The sequence below is a fragment of the Centruroides sculpturatus genome, unplaced genomic scaffold (assembly GCF_000671375.1).
Source record: "Centruroides sculpturatus isolate CEXI.00-Female unplaced genomic scaffold, Cexi_2.0 scaffold72, whole genome shotgun sequence".
Classification (NCBI taxonomy): Eukaryota; Metazoa; Arthropoda; class Arachnida; order Scorpiones; family Buthidae; genus Centruroides; species Centruroides sculpturatus.
Window position 1 is genome coordinate 469,082 of NW_019384336.1, and position 22,499 is coordinate 491,580.

A 22,499-nucleotide genomic window follows, 5' to 3' on the forward strand; every position below is an offset into this window, starting at 1 on the left:
CTCTTGCTCGGGGAATACTGCTGTAGGCCCGGATAAAATCCACTACAGCATGATTAAAAATTTTTCAGACAATTCTCTTTGTAATGTTCTGAATCTGTTTAACAGAATATGGACAGAACATACTTTTCCCAACTCTTGGAGGCTGTCTATCATTATCCCCATCTCTAAGCCAGGCAAAGACCACAAGAATCCCTGTAATTACAGACCAATCTCTCTGACAAGTTGCCTATGTAAAGTTTTTGAGAGTAGTAAACAGACACCTGATGTTCCTCCTAGAGGAAAAGAACTAATTTTTACTACATCAGAGTAGATTTTGTAGGAACAGAAGTACCACGGACAATTTAGTAAAACTTGAAACATGTATACGCGAAGTGTTTGTTAGATGACAGCACTTAGTTTCTGTATTCTTTGATATAGAGAAGGCCTATGATCGCTGTTGGCGATACGGGATACTTTGTGATCTACACCAATTCAGATTGCGGGGTAATTTGCCAATTTTTATAAAAAACTTTTTACAAAATCGAAAATTCTGTGTAAGGATGGGCAACACTTTATCTAGGTATTTCATGCAAGAAGATGTTCCTCAAGGTTCTATTTTGAGTGTGACTCTGTTTTTAGTTAAAATCAACAGCATAGCTAACTGTCTTCTTCCTAGTGTAAAACACTTTGTACATGGATGAATTTCAGATTTTCTTCCAGTGTAGAAACATGAGTTTCATTGAGAGACAACTGCAAACCTCCTTAAATCGCATAGAAAATTGGTCTAAGACCAATGGTTTTACCTTTAATACAGAGAAGACCTCATGCATTCACATTTGCTGAAGGCGTGGTTTGCACCTGGATCCAGAAATTTTCCTAAATGGGGATAAAATCCCAATGGTGAATGAGGCTAAGTTTTTGGGTGTTTCTTTTGACAAAAAACTGACATTCTTGTCACACTTGCGCAACCTGAAGAGTAGATATTTAAAATCCCTTAACCTTTTAAAGGTATTATGCTGCTTATTCTGGGGAGCAGACAAATGTTCTATGCTCAGGTTTATAGGGCCCTTGTCTTTTTTAAGCTGGACTATGGTTGCTTTGTTTATGGCTTTGCGCGAGAATCTACTCTTTGGATGCTGGATCCAATCCATCATCAAGCACTGCGTTTGTGCACTGGTGCTTTTCGAACTTCTCTTGTCCAAAGTTTGTATGTGGATGCTTATAAGCCTCCACTATCCGTTAGGAGAGAACAGTTGTCTCTTTTTTACTACATCAAACAGAAATCTATGAATAGACTTTTAGCTAATTCAGATACTCAGCTGAAAAGATTTGTAGCTCGGACGAGTAGTGTTCCTTCTTTTGACATAAGAATGGAGAATGTAAGCAGGGCGATTGATCTGGACACAAGCATCTCACATGTTGAGGTTAATAGTATTCCACCTTGGTCAACCCCAGTGATAATGTTGATTTAAGCTTAAAGCAGTTCCCCAAAGAAACCACACGAGACTACATCTATAGACAGCACTTTGCAGAAATTCAACACAGTGACAGGAATTTAATTGCTATATACATTGATGGATTTAAATTGGATAACTATATTGGCTTAGCTATTGTTTGCCAAAATGAAATCATGGCAGAACAAATAGCACCAAATTCTTCCATCTTTTCTGTGAAGTTGCAGGCTATTTATCTAGCCTTAAAGCATATAAATCGGAAAGGTCATTGTTGCTGCGTCATTTACACAGACTCAGTTCACTTCAGGCTTTGATGTCGTATGAACCTAGTTCTCACTCCATAGTTATTAAAATTCGAAAACTAATTCGTCATCTCACTACGAGAGACTTTTTTGTAAAGTTTTGTTGGGTCCCAGGTCACATGGGTATAAGAGATAATGAAGAAGCTGACACAGCTGCTAAGTCAGCAAGTCCTTCACAGCATACAATGCATTTTGAAGGAGGTGATTTGAAGCTTGTTAATAAAAAACGACAAGCAGAGAGATGGCAAACAATCTGGGATGCACAAATCCACAATAAAACTATACAAGATCAAACCTTTGATAGAAATTTGGACACATAATAGGCAGTATGATAGGAGATCTGAGGTTGTCCTTACTCATTTGAGAATTGGACACTCGAGTGACTCATCAATATCTTTTGAAGGGTGATGATAACCAGTATGTCAGTATTGCAACTGTACAGTAAGTGTTAAACACATACTTTGCAAACTGTGTTGCTTTTGACCAAAGTCGTAGACAGCATTATTGAAATGCAAGCTTTAGAGAGATATTGGGCCAGAGGCCAAATCTGGACAATATAGTGGACTTTCTGAAAGTCATTAATATGTATAGAGAAATTTGATTATTTATTTATTGTATTGTTTTATTTACTTTGTGTTGCTTATTCAAATTATTGAATATATTTTTTGTTGTTGTTTATTTATTTACTTATTTATTTATTATATTTTAGATTTTATATTTATATTACCATGTGATTTTTAATGGTTAAACAGTTATGTATTGTTTGTGTATAAATATGTTTTTCTATTTATTTTATATCTCATATTGTACTATGTGTCATGGCGCAGTATAGCCTGCATGGCTTTTGTGCCAATAAAAACCAACCAACCAACCAACTGTTTCCATGTGTCAACAATTAAGTGTTGAGATTTATTTTAGAAACTTTCCCAAACAAAGGAAGAGAGTGTTGATTTTGCGAGGATATTCGATCGTATCTTGTTTACCTGAACCGAGGGACATATAAATACCAGATGGAGCAAAATGGGTTTTTTCACATTATAATTAACTGTATAATTAACTCAAGGATCTCGCACTATTAATGCAATAAATTATTAACACTAATCGGCAGATTAATTTGTATCGGCTGTTTTCCTTATCAGTGCATCCTTAGTTACTAATATGTATAAACCTTCATATACATATTGTTGTTTGTTTATATTCACTTGTTATTGTTTGTTGTTATTTTATATAATATACAGAGGCGTACCTAGTATGAGGCAAGTATAGCACATTTAAATTTAATAATTGGTAAAATTGCCAATTATTAAATTTAAAATTCAAAATAAACCAATTCATATTAAACAATCTTGTCTGTGACTCACGTGCTCTGCAAATGAGCGAGAGGGAATGAGTGGTGCATGCAGGCGATGCACTAGCTCATTCGAATTTGACACTTCTCACGCAGTTGTTTATTATGTTTACATGTGATTTGTGATTCTGATTTAAATACTCCCGAGCGAGCGAGCATTAAAAAGAATTCTTCACTGTATCAAATTTTTTGCTTTTCAAAATCTTGCATTACAAGATCACAGAGTCACTCACTACATGCAATGGAACCGAATCCAGCAATGTCTCGTTGACTCCTTTAATGCCACCACAAAATGCAGTTGCAGCTACGTGAGAATGTTTCCACCTAATACATCCTATTCGTTTAAATTAAATTGTATTGATATTTAAGTTTTTTTTATATGCAACTTTAAGATTTAAATATTAATATGCGACGATGAGTGAAAAGGTCAATAAGAACAATAAAGATTGTTTGAATTTTTGGTTTGTAACGTGATCGAGCGTTTTGAAAGCATAATTAACGAACATTCTGAAATATTTCAAACATAAAAATAATTTAACTTTGTGCAGTATTTTGAAATAGGCAAGATGAAAATGGAAGCCTGCGATGATTCGAATATTAATTCGATCAAATTGTTAGAGAAGGCATTTCTTCATGGGATGGACGATCAGAAGCGCCGATGGGCAGCTGTGGAAAAAAATGCTTCAAGGCTGATAAACGAATTAAAACATGATTTTCAGTTTACGGCTGAAAGTGAAGGACCGGAACATCGCCCCACATTTATCGTAAGTGTTAAAATCGATAATAAAGAATTTATGGGTTGAGGTCATTCTAAAAAAATGGCAAAACATGCAGTTGCGGAGAATGCATTAGCCGCTTTCAGTTATGTTCATAATTTGACAGATATTCCTAACAAGAACGTCAACTTTAACCAAGTTTGACTTCTCCAAAGCCAAATAGATAAGATGTCCATTGAATATTTTGAGGAAATGGATGTCGTAATAAACGTTGATTCGGAAGGGAAAGATTTTGTTGTGCTATTAAAAGAACTTCATATGGATTTAAAATTTAATTTAAAAGAAGAAAAGGAATCGGTTCTTTTTGAGAGGGTCACGATGAGCATTGAAATTGCTGACATGATATTTGAAAGCTCTGGTCGAAGCAAAAAATTAGCCAAAGTTGCAGCTGCCAGGTTGGCTTTGTACACTTTGTATGGTTTCAATCTTTTGAAATATAATATGAATCGGCAACTTTTACCTGAGAAATACATACTTTTTCATTCAGTGGCAAAGAGAATATGCAGCAGTATTTGTGAAACCTTTCGAAAAATAATGGGTAACTACGCAAAACGAAATGTACCGGCCAGAATTGTCATGACCTGCGATTCAGAAATGAATGAGATGGAAATTATTGTTGTATGCACTGGCACAAAAGACACTGTTGGAAAAGATATAAGTATGGATGGTACGTCTTTGAACGATTGTCATGCCGAAAGATGGAATACTAAAAGATGGAATACTGCCAAGTGTTGACATAGAAACACACCTTGTGTTAGTGAATCAAAGTAAAATTTTCATTTATACGTTAGTGAACCACCGTATGGGAATGCAAAGAATGTTTTCCTAAAAAGTTTAGTTGACAACCTTTACATCGTGGTTCTTATGGAGTTTTGAGGTTGAAAAATGAATTTTGAAAGGAATCTTTTGATATTGAAGGTAATGATGGAATTCAAATAGTAGAAGTAATAAAACGTAACAAACAAGAATTTACCACCCTGTCCTGTTCCGATAAAATCGCCTCGTGGAATGTTTTGGGAATTCAAGGCTTGCTGCTTAGTCATTTTATACAACCAATATATCTGGAAAGTATTATTTTCAGAAGAGATATTTACCCTGGATATATATTCAGAGCTCTGTGGGGTTGTTTCGAGAAATTGTTCAAAATGTTGCTGGAACCTTATTTATAAAAACCTAAAACATGCTGGGTGAAAGATCCCAAATACTACCAGTTGGCCAATCTTCCAGATTCTGGTGTTAANACACCGACATTACGCGGAAGCCTGGCAGATTTGTAAGGCAAAGCATAAAGGCCTCGCAATCAACTTCCGGGAAGCGACTAAAATATCAGCAGCATGGTCCTCTAGCTTATTATAATATTAATAAGTGAAGGAAGTAGTCACTATGTATCTCAGATTACGTACTTTTGAATAATGTAGAGAGATGGCAACTATACGTATTTAGATGTAAATATTTATGTAATATTGTTATATATTTCCGTTGCTAAGTTTACACTGACGTCATTCGCAACGGATTATAAGCCAGTTCGAAAGATTCAAAAAAGAGTTATTTGTATTAAGTGTTCGATTTATAGTGTTTGTTCTTTATTTAATCGTATTTTCTTGAGAAAGGTCTTTTAATAAGACCGAAAACGTTTGAAGTTTTCTAATAAACGTCGACTGCAAGAAAAGGTGTTGTAGTAAGTGTTTTTTGATATTAAAATATGCAGTCTAGAACGATGTGATACCCCACTGCTAGAAATTTGATAGCTTTTCAAAAAGCAAAGGCAAATGCCAGAAGAATAAGAAGGCAAAGCCAAAGGGATTCTTGGAGGAAGTATGTTTCTAGCATAACATCTTCCACCAGCTCAAAAGCAGTCTGGGATAAAATCCACAAAATTAATGGGAAATATGCTTTTCATTCTCTGTCCATAATGGCACAATAACCAGTGATATACAGAGTATTGCTGATACGCTGGGTGAAATGTTTTCTGCTTCATCCAGCGGTATTATGTATCCAAGAAATTTTTAGGCTTATAAAGTCCAAAGTGAAAAACAATATTTAAACTTTCATTCCTCATCTAATGAGGAATATAATGTGCCATTCACCAGCATAGAACTACATACAGCAATCTCTTGCTCGGGGAATACTGCTGTAGGCCCGGATAAAATCCACTACAGCATGATTAAAAATTTTTCAGACAATTCTCTTTGTAATGTTCTGAATCTGTTTAACAGAATATGGACAGAACATACTTTTCCCAACTCTTGGAGGCTGTCTATCATTATCCCCATCTCTAAGCCAGGCAAAGACCACAAGAATCCCTGTAATTACAGACCAATCTCTCTGACAAGTTGCCTATGTAAAGTTTTTGAGAGTAGTAAACAGACACCTGATGTTCCTCCTAGAGGAAAAGAACTAATTTTTACTACATCAGAGTAGATTTTGTAGGAACAGAAGTACCACGGACAATTTAGTAAAACTTGAAACATGTATACGCGAAGTGTTTGTTAGATGACAGCACTTAGTTTCTGTATTCTTTGATATAGAGAAGGCCTATGATCGCTGTTGGCGATACGGGATACTTTGTGATCTACACCAATTCAGATTGCGGGGTAATTTGCCAATTTTTATAAAAAACTTTTTACAAAATCGAAAATTCTGTGTAAGGATGGGCAACACTTTATCTAGGTATTTCATGCAAGAAGATGTTCCTCAAGGTTCTATTTTGAGTGTGACTCTGTTTTTAGTTAAAATCAACAGCATAGCTAACTGTCTTCTTCCTAGTGTAAAACACTTTGTACATGGATGAATTTCAGATTTTCTTCCAGTGTAGAAACATGAGTTTCATTGAGAGACAACTGCAAACCTCCTTAAATCGCATAGAAAATTGGTCTAAGACCAATGGTTTTACCTTTAATACAGAGAAGACCTCATGCATTCACATTTGCTGAAGGCGTGGTTTGCACCTGGATCCAGAAATTTTCCTAAATGGGGATAAAATCCCAATGGTGAATGAGGCTAAGTTTTTGGGTGTTTCTTTTGACAAAAAACTGACATTCTTGTCACACTTGCGCAACCTGAAGAGTAGATATTTAAAATCCCTTAACCTTTTAAAGGTATTATGCTGCTTATTCTGGGGAGCAGACAAATGTTCTATGCTCAGGTTTATAGGGCCCTTGTCTTTTTTAAGCTGGACTATGGTTGCTTTGTTTATGGCTTTGCGCGAGAATCTACTCTTTGGATGCTGGATCCAATCCATCATCAAGCACTGCGTTTGTGCACTGGTGCTTTTCGAACTTCTCTTGTCCAAAGTTTGTATGTGGATGCTTATAAGCCTCCACTATCCGTTAGGAGAGAACAGTTGTCTCTTTTTTACTACATCAAACAGAAATCTATGAATAGACTTTTAGCTAATTCAGATACTCAGCTGAAAAGATTTGTAGCTCGGACGAGTAGTGTTCCTTCTTTTGACATAAGAATGGAGAATGTAAGCAGGGCGATTGATCTGGACACAAGCATCTCACATGTTGAGGTTAATAGTATTCCACCTTGGTCAACCCCAGTGATAATGTTGATTTAAGCTTAAAGCAGTTCCCCAAAGAAACCACACGAGACTACATCTATAGACAGCACTTTGCAGAAATTCAACACAGTGACAGGAATTTAATTGCTATATACATTGATGGATTTAAATTGGATAACTATATTGGCTTAGCTATTGTTTGCCAAAATGAAATCATGGCAGAACAAATAGCACCAAATTCTTCCATCTTTTCTGTGAAGTTGCAGGCTATTTATCTAGCCTTAAAGCATATAAATCGGAAAGGTCATTGTTGCTGCGTCATTTACACAGACTCAGTTCACTTCAGGCTTTGATGTCGTATGAACCTAGTTCTCACTCCATAGTTATTAAAATTCGAAAACTAATTCGTCATCTCACTACGAGAGACTTTTTTGTAAAGTTTTGTTGGGTCCCAGGTCACATGGGTATAAGAGATAATGAAGAAGCTGACACAGCTGCTAAGTCAGCAAGTCCTTCACAGCATACAATGCATTTTGAAGGAGGTGATTTGAAGCTTGTTAATAAAAAACGACAAGCAGAGAGATGGCAAACAATCTGGGATGCACAAATCCACAATAAAACTATACAAGATCAAACCTTTGATAGAAATTTGGACACATAATAGGCAGTATGATAGGAGATCTGAGGTTGTCCTTACTCATTTGAGAATTGGACACTCGAGTGACTCATCAATATCTTTTGAAGGGTGATGATAACCAGTATGTCAGTATTGCAACTGTACAGTAAGTGTTAAACACATACTTTGCAAACTGTGTTGCTTTTGACCAAAGTCGTAGACAGCATTATTGAAATGCAAGCTTTAGAGAGATATTGGGCCAGAGGCCAAATCTGCACAATATAGTGGACTTTCTGAAAGTCATTAATATGTATAGAGAAATTTGATTATTTATTTATTGTATTGTTTTATTTACTTTGTGTTGCTTATTCAAATTATTGAATATATTTTTTGTTGTTGTTTATTTATTTACTTATTTATTTATTATATTTTAGATTTTATATTTATATTACCATGTGATTTTTAATGGTTAAACAGTTATGTATTGTTTGTGTATAAATATGTTTTTCTATTTATTTTATATCTCATATTGTACTATGTGTCATGGCGCAGTATAGCCTGCATGGCTTTTGTGCCAATAAAAACCAACCAACCAACCAACTGTTTCCATGTGTCAACAATTAAGTGTTGAGATTTATTTTAGAAACTTTCCCAAACAAAGGAAGAGAGTGTTGATTTTGCGAGGATATTCGATCGTATCTTGTTTACCTGAACCGAGGGACATATAAATACCAGATGGAGCAAAATGGGTTTTTTCACATTATAATTAACTGTATAATTAACTCAAGGATCTCGCACTATTAATGCAATAAATTATTAACACTAATCGGCAGATTAATTTGTATCGGCTGTTTTCCTTATCAGTGCATCCTTAGTTACTAATATGTATAAACCTTCATATACATATTGTTGTTTGTTTATATTCACTTGTTATTGTTTGTTGTTATTTTATATAATATACAGAGGCGTACCTAGTATGAGGCAAGTATAGCACATTTAAATTTAATAATTGGTAAAATTGCCAATTATTAAATTTAAAATTCAAAATAAACCAATTCATATTAAACAATCTTGTCTGTGACTCACGTGCTCTGCAAATGAGCGAGAGGGAATGAGTGGTGCATGCAGGCGATGCACTAGCTCATTCGAATTTGACACTTCTCACGCAGTTGTTTATTATGTTTACATGTGATTTGTGATTCTGATTTAAATACTCCCGAGCGAGCGAGCATTAAAAAGAATTCTTCACTGTATCAAATTTTTTGCTTTTCAAAATCTTGCATTACAAGATCACAGAGTCACTCACTACATGCAATGGAACCGAATCCAGCAATGTCTCGTTGACTCCTTTAATGCCACCACAAAATGCAGTTGCAGCTACGTGAGAATGTTTCCACCTAATACATCCTATTCGTTTAAATTAAATTGTATTGATATTTAAGTTTTTTTTATATGCAACTTTAAGATTTAAATATTAATATGCGACGATGAGTGAAAAGGTCAATAAGAACAATAAAGATTGTTTGAATTTTTGGTTTGTAACGTGATCGAGCGTTTTGAAAGCATAATTAACGAACATTCTGAAATATTTCAAACATAAAAATAATTTAACTTTGTGCAGTATTTTGAAATAGGCAAGATGAAAATGGAAGCCTGCGATGATTCGAATATTAATTCGATCAAATTGTTAGAGAAGGCATTTCTTCATGGGATGGACGATCAGAAGCGCCGATGGGCAGCTGTGGAAAAAAATGCTTCAAGGCTGATAAACGAATTAAAACATGATTTTCAGTTTACGGCTGAAAGTGAAGGACCGGAACATCGCCCCACATTTATCGTAAGTGTTAAAATCGATAATAAAGAATTTATGGGTTGAGGTCATTCTAAAAAAATGGCAAAACATGCAGTTGCGGAGAATGCATTAGCCGCTTTCAGTTATGTTCATAATTTGACAGATATTCCTAACAAGAACGTCAACTTTAACCAAGTTTGACTTCTCCAAAGCCAAATAGATAAGATGTCCATTGAATATTTTGAGGAAATGGATGTCGTAATAAACGTTGATTCGGAAGGGAAAGATTTTGTTGTGCTATTAAAAGAACTTCATATGGATTTAAAATTTAATTTAAAAGAAGAAAAGGAATCGGTTCTTTTTGAGAGGGTCACGATGAGCATTGAAATTGCTGACATGATATTTGAAAGCTCTGGTCGAAGCAAAAAATTAGCCAAAGTTGCAGCTGCCAGGTTGGCTTTGTACACTTTGTATGGTTTCAATCTTTTGAAATATAATATGAATCGGCAACTTTTACCTGAGAAATACATACTTTTTCATTCAGTGGCAAAGAGAATATGCAGCAGTATTTGTGAAACCTTTCGAAAAATAATGGGTAACTACGCAAAACGAAATGTACCGGCCAGAATTGTCATGACCTGCGATTCAGAAATGAATGAGATGGAAATTATTGTTGTATGCACTGGCACAAAAGACACTGTTGGAAAAGATATAAGTATGGATGGTACGTCTTTGAACGATTGTCATGCCGAAAGATGGAATACTAAAAGATGGAATACTGCCAAGTGTTGACATAGAAACACACCTTGTGTTAGTGAATCAAAGTAAAATTTTCATTTATACGTTAGTGAACCACCGTATGGGAATGCAAAGAATGTTTTCCTAAAAAGTTTAGTTGACAACCTTTACATCGTGGTTCTTATGGAGTTTTGAGGTTGAAAAATGAATTTTGAAAGGAATCTTTTGATATTGAAGGTAATGATGGAATTCAAATAGTAGAAGTAATAAAACGTAACAAACAAGAATTTACCACCCTGTCCTGTTCCGATAAAATCGCCTCGTGGAATGTTTTGGGAATTCAAGGCTTGCTGCTTAGTCATTTTATACAACCAATATATCTGGAAAGTATTATTTTCAGAAGAGATATTTACCCTGGATATATATTCAGAGCTCTGTGGGGTTGTTTCGAGAAATTGTTCAAAATGTTGCTGGAACCTTATTTATAAAAACCTAAAACATGCTGGGTGAAAGATCCCAAATACTACCAGTTGGCCAATCTTCCAGATTCTGGTGTTAATTGGTCACTTGAATTTAAAACACCCAAAAATTATAAATTTAACTATGGGCAAATTAGAAGATGGAAACATTTCCAGATTGAGTAAGGCGGCACTTTTTTATCGCTTTCACAATTTATGCAACGGAATTCCAGATGTGGCCGATGGACGGTTGAATAAAAAACCTGAGTCGTATTTAGATTCAAAACAATCTTCCCTCAAGTATCAAGTAGCGAAAAAGATTTTGAAAGAAAAAATAAATTAAAAACTCACGCCAATATTTATCTAGTTTCTGGGTACAAATTCACTGAGTTCAGCATTAATAAAGCTTCTTTAGTATTAACACAAGTACTTTCGATGAGTGTATAACCGTAGTCTTCAGGCGAAAAGAACAAGTTTTTATCCAGAAACTAGATTTTGAAAGAAGCATCTCAAAATACAAATTTAGGAGCATGGTTGACCAAATGTTTTCATCAGGACGATTGTCTTGTCATTTTAATGGAACTTCTACCAAATATACAAATATCATATTTCTTCATTTGGTGTTGATTTATCTGTATGAATGTTGTTATTTATCGTTATAACAGTTGTCAATAATTTATAAAAATGCAAATATTACACATTACATTATTTTCTAAAATGTGTTTTGAATTTCTTGTAAATGGCATTGAAGTTAATAGATGCCTGATTAACTTTTATGTAAATCTATATCTAGCCTTATAATTATATACGAAAAGCGAACACATATTTGTAATAATAATGTAGAAATGTTGAATGTGGATGTTTATATAAACCAAAGAAACTCAATCAAAAAGCAATGGCATTTGTTGTTTTAATTTTTCTTCTGAAATTCGTCCTTCAAAATTGAATTTACAAATTAAAGTTGTTCGAAGCATTTTACTTGTTGTTATATTATGTATAAGTATGTATATTTGTGACGTCGATTATGTAATTCACTTGGTGTTAATACACATATAATAATTTTTGAAATTACAGTAATAATTTACAGTAGAGCATTGATTATCCAAAAAAACATTAAGTGAAATCGACTTCAGAGAATAGGTGTACTAATTCCCGAAATTACAAAGTTGTGTTCGTAACAATTAATGTTGTTGATTTTCTATAGACTCGCTATCGCCTTATCAACACTAATGTTAGGTTTTATTACAGTGAAACATTAGCATGGCAAGGGGTCTATCATGTCCTGGGTGCCACTTGCAGAGGGGTGCCAAATAGTCTCCAAGACAAGATTTGTTTCTGGAGGGGGAAGGGGCGTGAATAAAGTGCCGTGCCCTGGGCACCAGTTATGTTTGCTACACCACTGATAATATATATATTTATACAAATTAACATTCGCCATGGTGCCGTCATAAAACACCAACCAGTTAACCAACCAACATCAATTCTTTATAAATTGCTACTTTGCTTTGCAGTTCAGATGTGATTTCTTCCCCCTCCATTTTTGTTTTGTATTTAAGCTCACCGATTGTTTTAGCTGCAATTGAGCAACCGTTTCGGTCAACAAGCTGCAAGACACAGCCACTCCTTCCTTCTCCTATGATGCTGTCTATGAGGTAATCACCGTAAGTGGCCCGCTTCTTTGGACTACTTTCATTATTTCTAAGATATTTATTCTTTGATTTTTCATTTCCTCTTAATCGCTTCATTCCATCAACTGTCTCAAAAGATGCTCTTGTTTGGTGCAGTTCAGTTTTCCTTTTGCCTTTCCTTGAATTTAATTTCTCAAAAAAAAAGGACCAGAAGCATGTTTAGCAAAAAATGTTATACCACAAGTGCACTTTGCGTTTTCATTCTTTATTATTCTTGCGTTTGTGCAAGGTCTTGAAAGACTGTTGGCTCCTGATCCATTTCTAGAAGTGAACTGAGCTCCTCCATTTTTCCCTGGAATTCTTCCTGCACATCACACACTGATGAAAGTGCAAAATCAATGAAGTAGACTCTCATTTTGTCCTTCCAGTCTAATAAAATGTTCTCTTTCCTAATGTCACCGTGTAAAATCCCCCTCTCGTGGATCTGATGCAGAACAGCAAGAATTGCTCTCTTTTGATCTTCCGTTGGATGTCATGTCCATAGGGGGTCGTTGCTAATTCATCCATTATCAGAGAGTACCTCGTACAATCTAAATAAGCCTCAAAGTGCAATTGAGGCAAGACCCTGTTTTGCAAGACTGCTTCATAAATTGCTATTCTGTTTTGTAGTTCAGAGGTGATTTTTCCTCTCCGTTTTTAATTTGTATTTAAGCTCCCCGATTGTTTTAGCTGCAAATGAGCAACCATTTTGGTCAACAAGCCGCAAGACACAGCCACTCCTTCCTTCTCCTATGATGCCGTCTATGACGTAATCACCGTAAGTGGCCCGCTTCTTTGGACTACTTCCACTATTTCCAGGATTTCCATTATTGGAGTCTTCATTCCCTTTTAATCGCTTCGTTCTGTCGCCTTTCTTAAACGATGTTTTTGTTTGGCACTGTCCAGCCTTCTTTTTGCCTATCTGTACGGGTGAAACATTGGTACTATTGTTCATGTCCTTCATTTTAACAACGGGAGTTCTGACTGCCAACTCAATAAACTTAAACACCCGTTCCAGAACATCATTTTCACTGTATCTCACAGCTCTCGACACTTTCAATGTAGGACGACCTTTGTCAGAATGTTCCAGAATGGCGAAGTACGTATGGCAGTATGTGGTCAATATCCCAAAAGCTTTAAGATTGTTCAAAGACAACATATATGCCGCAAGTTGCTTTATAGCACCTTTGAAATTACAAGTGTCATCAGCCATAGCTGTCTTCGTAATGTAGCTTAGTACGCAGGCAGGATTTGTGATGCGGTGACTTGGATCAGCACAGGTTTTTAGTGCTTGCTTTACTGCTTTTGCAGTTGACTTGTTGTAATCCAAATCCATGAAGTAGTCCCACGGCTTACACTCCATTATGAGAGAGATTTTTCCTTCAGAATTGAGCAGACAGAAATTGGCCTGAAAACCTTGTGTGCTTGATGTACACATTTCACCCTGTATGTCGAAGGTGGTGGTGCCAGCATTGAAGATAGTCCTCAAATGTCGTAAAATGTTATTTTAAACAGCCTCTCTCGCTCGATGTGGGGGGACCTCCCAGAGATGGTTTAGAAAGTCTTCTTTACACCCCCCTCGATGTGGGTTCCTGTCCGTGGTGAGGGGACCTCCCAGAGATGGTTCAGTAACTTTTCTTTACCATCCCTGGGATCTGAATGCCCACCCATGTGTTTGCCGTGCGTGGTGTCCCGTATACTGGAAAGGGGGATCCTGGTAGTTGAGGGGCAACATAACATCCCCAACACACTGCTTTGGCCCCTGCTTCGGATAAACGGGAGGCTCAAATCAGGCTCCATTTGAGTCAATCGGCTGGTTGTTGAGTAATTCTTGACCTTGGCCTGGAGTCAATCGATCGATGCAGATCGGGCGGACACGTCAGTCTAGATGTGCTGTTCTTGACTGCATTGTGAGGGTATAGCTTCTGGGAAACCCTGATGTGACGGTCTATGGGAATCACCCATGTGACGGCATCCCCTTTTTGGGCCCCATGGTGGGTGGGGTCACTAGGAGCTGAATAGTTATTATTAAATATGGATTCATCAAAATAAAAAAAAACGTGTACCAATGCATTGCTGCCAAAGGAGGTTAATTCCTCTAATCAACCATCTTATCTCATCGTCCATGCTATGGGAGAATCACCTCTTTCTAAACGTTCCTCCTTTTTGATTAAGAAACTTTTTGAATCGACCATTGGGCATCTTAAAAAAATCCAAAAGTTTACTTGAGGTCAGGAGATTTGCTCATAGAAGCAGCCTCCCCTCAACAGTCTGAAAAGCTTTTGAAAACAAAATCTCTAGGAGACTACAAGTCACCATCACACCACACACAAGTTTGAACTCGTCACGTGGTGTGATATCTGAAATCGATTTGATGTCTGAGAGCGAATTTGATATTCAGATCGGCCTCTCAGGCCAAGGTGTCACTGCTGTCTGATGAATTTCAATTCGTCGAGATGGCAAGTTGATACCAACTAAACACCTTATTTTCACCTTTGGAAAACCGTCATTGTCATATTTTGTTACAGCAGGCTATTTGCGGTGTTCAGTTCGCCCATATATTCCAAATCCGCTGCGTTGCTTTAAATGCCAGCGGTTTGCCAGCGGACACTCACAAACATCCTGCCGAGGTAAAAGCTTATGTGCACAGTGTGGAATTGAAGGACACCAGAGTACTGAGTGCACCAGTACTCCAACGCTGTGTAATCTGCAACGATGCCCATCCTGCCTACTCACGGTAATGCTCTGCATGGCAGAGAGAGAGAGAGAGATTTAGCGGGTGAAAACTGTAAACAATCTATCCTATCCAGAGGCTCGATGCATGGTCAACCCAAGTGCTCCTTTAAAACAGAAGACTTTTGCAGCTGCTTTGAAGTCTACAAAGACAATTGGGTTCAAACAGATATTTCTGTTTCTCCAAATGAATCTCTCACACGCCATGCAAAATGTTTACTTATACCATCCACCCAAACACCAGAAAAGAAGAATATAAAACTGAAAACACCCCTACCTAAAACAGGGGTAATTACAAGAAACCTGGGTTCCAAAAAGGCAAGTAAGAACCCGTTAAACAAACAGAGTGAAAGCTGCTCTTTCTAAATCTAAAAAATCAGAGACTCAATCTATTAGTGAGTTCTCTGACTTTTCGGAAGAAGAGACCCACAAGGAGGTTACAAAAGAAATGTCACCTCCAAAAGAGAAGCCCCCTATTAAATTAAAAGAGGGATACCCACGCAAGGAATTCTGCCTCAAACACACAATGGATTGCAAAATAATTTAATGGAACTGTCGTGGTTTCCGCAACAACTTCTCTGATATTAAACACTTGACATCATCTACCTCCTCTCTGTGTGGTACTCCAGGAGACTCATTTGAAGCCTGGAGAGGGCATTACTTTAAAACGATTCGATCTCTACCGCAGGGATGATGATGGCCACGGCCGTGCCAGTGGAGGTGTGGCTATTGTTGTTTCAAATCACATCCCATCCTTGCCGGTACAAATCACCACTGATTTGCAAGCCGTGGCAGCCAGAATATGTATTGGAGTAACTGTCACAGTTTGTTCTATATACTTGCCACCAGATGTCAGAGTGAATGAGAATGAATTGGATACTTTGGTTGAACAGCTACCAACACCATTTCTTTTACTGGGTAACTTCAATGGTTACAATCTTATGTGGGGCAGTCCCGACATCAATTGTCGAGGCAGAGCCATTGAGAGATTTATAGGTAATCATCAACTGTATCTATTTAATACTGGAGAAGTGACATACTTCCATGCCCCATCAAGAACGTTTACTGCTATTGATCTATCATTAGCAAGTCCAAACCTGTTCTCAGCATTTACATGGGAGGTTGGATCTAATCCACTTTCTAGCGACGACTTTCCAATATTTTTAAAATATCAAGGCAGAGAAAGCTGTGAAACAGCTTGTCCACCACGCTGGAAACTAGAAAAGGCAGATTGGCCTGCATTCTCCTCTTTGGCTGAAATCACTGAGGAAATGGCCAATACTGCTGATATCAATGATGCAGTTGAAGTTGTCACTTTTACTATTATTCAGGCAGCGGAAAAAACAATGGGGAAAACATNAAGTGTTAAACACATACTTTGCAAACTGTGTTGCTTTTGACCAAAGTCGTAGACAGCATTATTGAAATGCAAGCTTTAGAGAGATATTGGGCCAGAGGCCAAATCTGCACAATATAGTGGACTTTCTGAAAGTCATTAATATGTATAGAGAAATTTGATTATTTATTTATTGTATTGTTTTATTTACTTTGTGTTGCTTATTCAAATTATTGAATATATTTTTTGTTGTTGTTTATTTATTTACTTATTTATTTATTATATTTTAGATTTTATATTTATATTACCATGTGATTTTTAATGGTTAAACAGTTATGTATTGTTTGTGTATAAATATGTTTTTCTATTTATTTTATATCTCATATTGTACTATGTGTCATGGCGCAGTATAGCCTGCATGGCTTTTGTGCCAATAAAAACCAACCAACCAACCAACTGTTTCCATGTGTCAACAATTAAGTGTTGAGATTTATTTTAGAAACTTTCCCAAACAAAGGAAGAGAGTGTTGATTTTGCGAGGATATTCGATCGTATCTTGTTTACCTGAACCGAGGGACATATAAATACCAGATGGAGCAAAATGGGTTTTTTCACATTATAATTAACTGTATAATTAACTCAAGGATCTCGCACTATTAATGCAATAAATTATTAACACTAATCGGCCGATTAATTTGTATCGGCTGTTTTCCTTATCAGTGCATCCTTAGTTACTAATATGTATAAACCTTCATATACATATTGTTGTTTGTTTATATTCACTTGTTATTGTTTGTTGTTATTTTATATAATATACAGAGGCGTACCTAGTATGAGGCAAGTATAGCACATTTAAATTTAATAATTGGTAAAATTGCCAATTATTAAATTTAAAATTCAAAATAAACCAATTCATATTAAACAATCTTGTCTGTGACTCACGTGCTCTGCAAATGAGCGAGAGGGAATGAGTGGTGCATGCAGGCGATGCACTAGCTCATTCGAATTTGACACTTCTCACGCAGTTGTTTATTTTGTTCACGTGTGATTTGTGATTCTTATTTAAATTCTCTTGAGTGAGCGAGCATTAAAAAGAATCCTTCACTGTATCAAATTTTTTGCTTCTCAAAATCTTGCATTACAAGATTACAGAGTCACTCACTNCATGCAGGCGATGCACTAGCTCATTCGAATTTGACACTTCTCACGCAGTTGTTTATTATGTTTACATGTGATTTGTGATTCTGATTTAAATACTCCCGAGCGAGCGAGCATTAAAAAGAATTCTTCACTGTATCAAATTTTTTGCTTTTCAAAATCTTGCATTACAAGATCACAGAGTCACTCACTACATGCAATGGAACCGAATCCAGCAATGTCTCGTTGACTCCTTTAATGCCACCACAAAATGCAGTTGCAGCTACGTGAGAATGTTTCCACCTAATACATCCTATTCGTTTAAATTAAATTGTATTGATATTTAAGTTTTTTTTATATGCAACTTTAAGATTTAAATATTAATATGCGACGATGAGTGAAAAGGTCAATAAGAACAATAAAGATTGTTTGAATTTTTGGTTTGTAACGTGATCGAGCGTTTTGAAAGCATAATTAACGAACATTCTGAAATATTTCAAACATAAAAATAATTTAACTTTGTGCAGTATTTTGAAATAGGCAAGATGAAAATGGAAGCCTGCGATGATTCGAATATTAATTCGATCAAATTGTTAGAGAAGGCATTTCTTCATGGGATGGACGATCAGAAGCGCCGATGGGCAGCTGTGGAAAAAAATGCTTCAAGGCTGATAAACGAATTAAAACATGATTTTCAGTTTACGGCTGAAAGTGAAGGACCGGAACATCGCCCCACATTTATCGTAAGTGTTAAAATCGATAATAAAGAATTTATGGGTTGAGGTCATTCTAAAAAAATGGCAAAACATGCAGTTGCGGAGAATGCATTAGCCGCTTTCAGTTATGTTCATAATTTGACAGATATTCCTAACAAGAACGTCAACTTTAACCAAGTTTGACTTCTCCAAAGCCAAATAGATAAGATGTCCATTGAATATTTTGAGGAAATGGATGTCGTAATAAACGTTGATTCGGAAAAGAAAGATTTTGTTGTGCTATTAAAAGAACTTCATATGGATTTAAAATTTAATTTAAAAGAAGAAAAGGAATCGGTTCTTTTTGAGAGGGTCACGATGAGCATTGAAATTGCTGACATGATATTTGAAAGCTCTGGTCGAAGCAAAAAATTAGCCAAAGTTGCAGCTGCCAGGTTGGCTTTGNAACATCTTCCACTAGCTCAAAAGCAGTCTGGGATAAAATTCATAAAATCAATGGGAAATATGCTTCTCACTCTCTGTCCATGCTGGAAAATAATGTCACACCCCTCGATGTGGGTTCCTGTCTGTGGTGAGGGGACCTTTCAGAGATGGTTTACAAACTCCTCTTTACCATCCCTGGGATCTGAACGCCCACCCACGTGTTTGCCATGCGTGGTGTCCTGTATTCTGGAAAGGGGGATCCTGGTAGTTGAGGGGCAACATAACATCCCCAACACACTACTTTGGCCCCTGCTTCGGATAAACGGGAGGCTCAAATCAGGCTCTGTTTGAGTCAATCGGCTGGTCGTTGAGTCATCCTTGACCTCGGCTTGGAGTCAACTGATCGATGCAGACCGGGTGGACACGTCAGACAAGATGTGCTCTTCTTGACTGCATTGTGAGGGTATAGCTCCTGGGAAACTCTGGTGTGACGGTCTATGGGACTCTCCCATGTGACGGCATCCCCTTGTTGGGCCCCGTGGTGGGTGGGGTCACTAGGAGCTGAATAATTATCTCTAAATATGGATTCATTAAAGAACAAACAAACAAGTACTAATGCTTCATCAAAGGAGGTTAGTTCCAACCAACCATCATATCTCATCGTGCATGCCACAGGAGAAACTCCTTTATCTAAACGTTCCCCGTTTTTGATTCAAAAACTCTTTGAATCGACCATTGGGCATCTTAAAAAAATCCAAAAGTTAAGGTCAGGAGATCTGCTAGTAGAAGCAGCCTCTCCTCAACAGTCAGAAAAACTATTAAAAATGAAATCTCTAGGAGACATACGAGTCACCATCGCACCACAGACAAGTTTGAACTCATCACGTGGTGTGATATCTGAAATCGATTTGATGTCTGAGTACGAATCCGATATTCAGATCGGCCTCTCAGACCAAGGTGTCACTGCTGTCCGACGAATTTCAATCCATCGAGATGGCAAGTTGATACCAACTAAACATTTTATTTTCACCTTTGGAAAACCGTCATTGCCATTTTTTGTTACAGCAGGCTATTTGCGCTGTTCAGTTCGCCCATATATTCCAAACCCGCTGCGTTGCTTTAAATGCCAGCGGTTTGGACACACACAAACATCCTGCCGAGGTAAAAGCCTATGTGCACAGTGTGGAATTGAAGGACACCAGAGTTCTGAGTGCACCAGTACTCCACGCTGTTTAAACTGCAACGATGCCCATTTTGCCTACTCTCGGAAATGCTCTGCATGGCAGAGAGAGAGAGATTCAGCGGGTGAAAACTGTAAACAATCTATCTTATCCAGAGGCTCGACGCATGGTCAACCCAAGTGCTTCTTTAAAACAGAAGACTTTTGCAGCTGCTTTGAAGTCTACAAAGGCAATTGGGGTTCAAACATATTTCTGTTGCCCCAAATGAATCTCTCACACGCCATGCAAAATGTTTACTTATACCATCCACCCAAACACCAGAAAAGAAGAATATAAAACTGAAAACACCCCTACCTAAAACAGGGGTAATTACAAGAAACCTGGGTTCCAAAAAGGCAAGTAAGAACCCGTTAAACAAACAGAGTGAAAGCTGCTCTTTCTAAATCTAAAAAATCAGAGACTCAATCTATGAGTGAGTTTTCTGACTTTTCGGAAGAAGAGACACACAAGGAGGTTACAAAAGAAATGTCACCTCCAAAAGAGAAACCCCCTATTAAATTAAAGAGGGATACCCGTGCAAAGAATGCTGCCTCAAACACATAATGGATTATAAAATAATCCAATGGAACTGTCGTTGTTTACGCAACAACTTCTCTGACATTATACACTTGACGTCATCTACCTCGTCTCTCTGTGTGGCACTCCAAGAGACTCATCTAAAACCTGGAAAAAATATTTTTTTAAAAGGATTTGATCTTTACTGCAAGGATGATGATAGCCACAACCGTGCTAGTGGAGGTGTGGCTATTGTAGTTTCAAATCACATCCCATCCTTGCCGGTACAAATCACCACTAACTTGCAAGCCGTGGCAGCTAGAATATGTATTGGAGTAACTGTCACAGTTTGTTCTATATACTTGCCACCAGATGTCAGAGTGAATGAGAATGAATTGGATACTTTGGTTGAACAGCTACCAACACCATTTCTTTTACTGGGTGACTTCAATGGTCACAATCCTATGCGGGGCAGTCCCGACATCAATCGTCGAGGCAGAGCCATCGAGAGATTTACAGGTAATCACCAACTGTACCTATTTAATACTGGAGAAGTGACGTACTTCCATGCCCAATCAAGAACGTTCACTGCCATTGATCTATCATTAGCAACTTTGAATCTGTTCTCAGCATTTACATGGGAGGTTGGATCTAATCCACTCTCTAGTGACCACTTCCCAATATTTATAAAATATCGAGGCAGAGAAAGCTGTGAAACAGCTTGTCCATTATGCTGGAAACTGGAAACGGCAGATTGGCCTGCATTCTCCTCTTTGGCTGAAATCACTGAGGAAATGGTCAATACTGCTGATATCAATGACAAAGTTGAAGTCGTCACTTCTAGTATTATACAGGCAGCTGAAAAAACAATGGGGAAAACATCAACCAGATATCCAAAGCATCCGAAACCATGGTGGAACCAGAATTGCGAGGCAGCATTTAAAGCACAAAAGAAAGCATGGGGGATTTTCAGAAGATACCCCACTGCTAGTAATTTCACTGCTTTTAAAAAGACAAATGCCAGAAGAGTTAGAAGGCAAAGCCAAAGGGATTCTTGGAGGAAGTATGTTTCTAGTATAACATCATCTACTAGCACAAAAGCAGTCTGGGGCAAAATCCACAAAATTAATGGGAAATTACTTCTCATTCTCTGTCCATGCTAGAAAAGAATGGCACAATAGTCAGCGATTATACAGGGTATTGCTGATTTGTTGGGAGAAACGTTTTCGTCTTCATCCAGTAATATTACGTATCCAAGAAATTTTCAGGCTTATAAAGCCCAAAGTGAAAAACAATATTTAAATTTTCATTCTTCATCTAATGAGGAATATAATGTGCCATTCACTAGAATTGAATTACATACAGCAGTCTCTTGCTCGGGGAATAGTGCTGTAGGTCCAGATATAATCCACTACAGCATGATTAAAAATCTGTCAAACAATTCCCTTTCTAATCTCCTGTGTCTGTTTAACAGAATATGGACAGAACATACTTTTCCTGACTCTTGAAGGCTATCGATCATTATTCCCATTCTGAAGCCTGGTAAAGACCACAAGAATCCCTCAAATTACAGACCAATCTCTCTGACAAGTTGCCTGTGTAAACTCTTTGAGAGGATGGTAAACAGATGTCTGATGTATTTCTTAGAGAAAAATGAATACTTTTAACCACATCAAAGTGGTTTTCGTAGGAACAGAAGTACCACTGATAACTTAGTAAACCTTGAAACAAGTATACGCGAAGCATTTGTTAGACGACAGCACTTAGTGTCTGTGTTTTTTGA

At 37.1% G+C, this 22,499-nt stretch overlaps 1 protein-coding gene and 1 pseudogene across 1 annotated transcript; both read left to right on the top strand.

Moving 5' to 3' along the window:
• The first annotated feature begins 2,505 nt into the window (after nt 1-2,505).
• LOC111632110 lies at nt 2,506-5,078 on the top strand (annotated as a pseudogene).
• Nucleotides 5,079-19,426: 14,348 nt separating this feature from the next.
• On the top strand, nt 19,427-21,879 carry LOC111632122. Its single transcript, XM_023376491.1, has 4 exons — nt 19,427-20,390; nt 20,909-21,063; nt 21,133-21,235; nt 21,470-21,879. Exons 1-4 carry the CDS (start codon nt 19,562-19,564, stop codon nt 21,877-21,879), a joined length of 1,497 nt encoding a protein of 498 aa, XP_023232259.1. The 5' UTR covers nt 19,427-19,561.
• The last annotated feature ends 620 nt before the right edge of the window (nt 21,880-22,499 follow it).

Bases quoted from the DNA above. Each gene is read 5' to 3' on its own strand.
- LOC111632122 (XM_023376491.1), top strand. From the start codon at position 19,562: ATGGATTCATTAAAGAACAAACAAACAAGTACTAATGCTTCATCAAAG. The intron at 21,064-21,132 runs GTTTGTTCTATA...TTGGTTGAACAG, and splicing joins GTATTGGAGTAACTGTCACA to CTACCAACACCATTTCTTTT. The intron at 21,236-21,469 runs GTAATCACCAAC...TGGAAACGGCAG, and splicing joins AGCCATCGAGAGATTTACAG to ATTGGCCTGCATTCTCCTCT.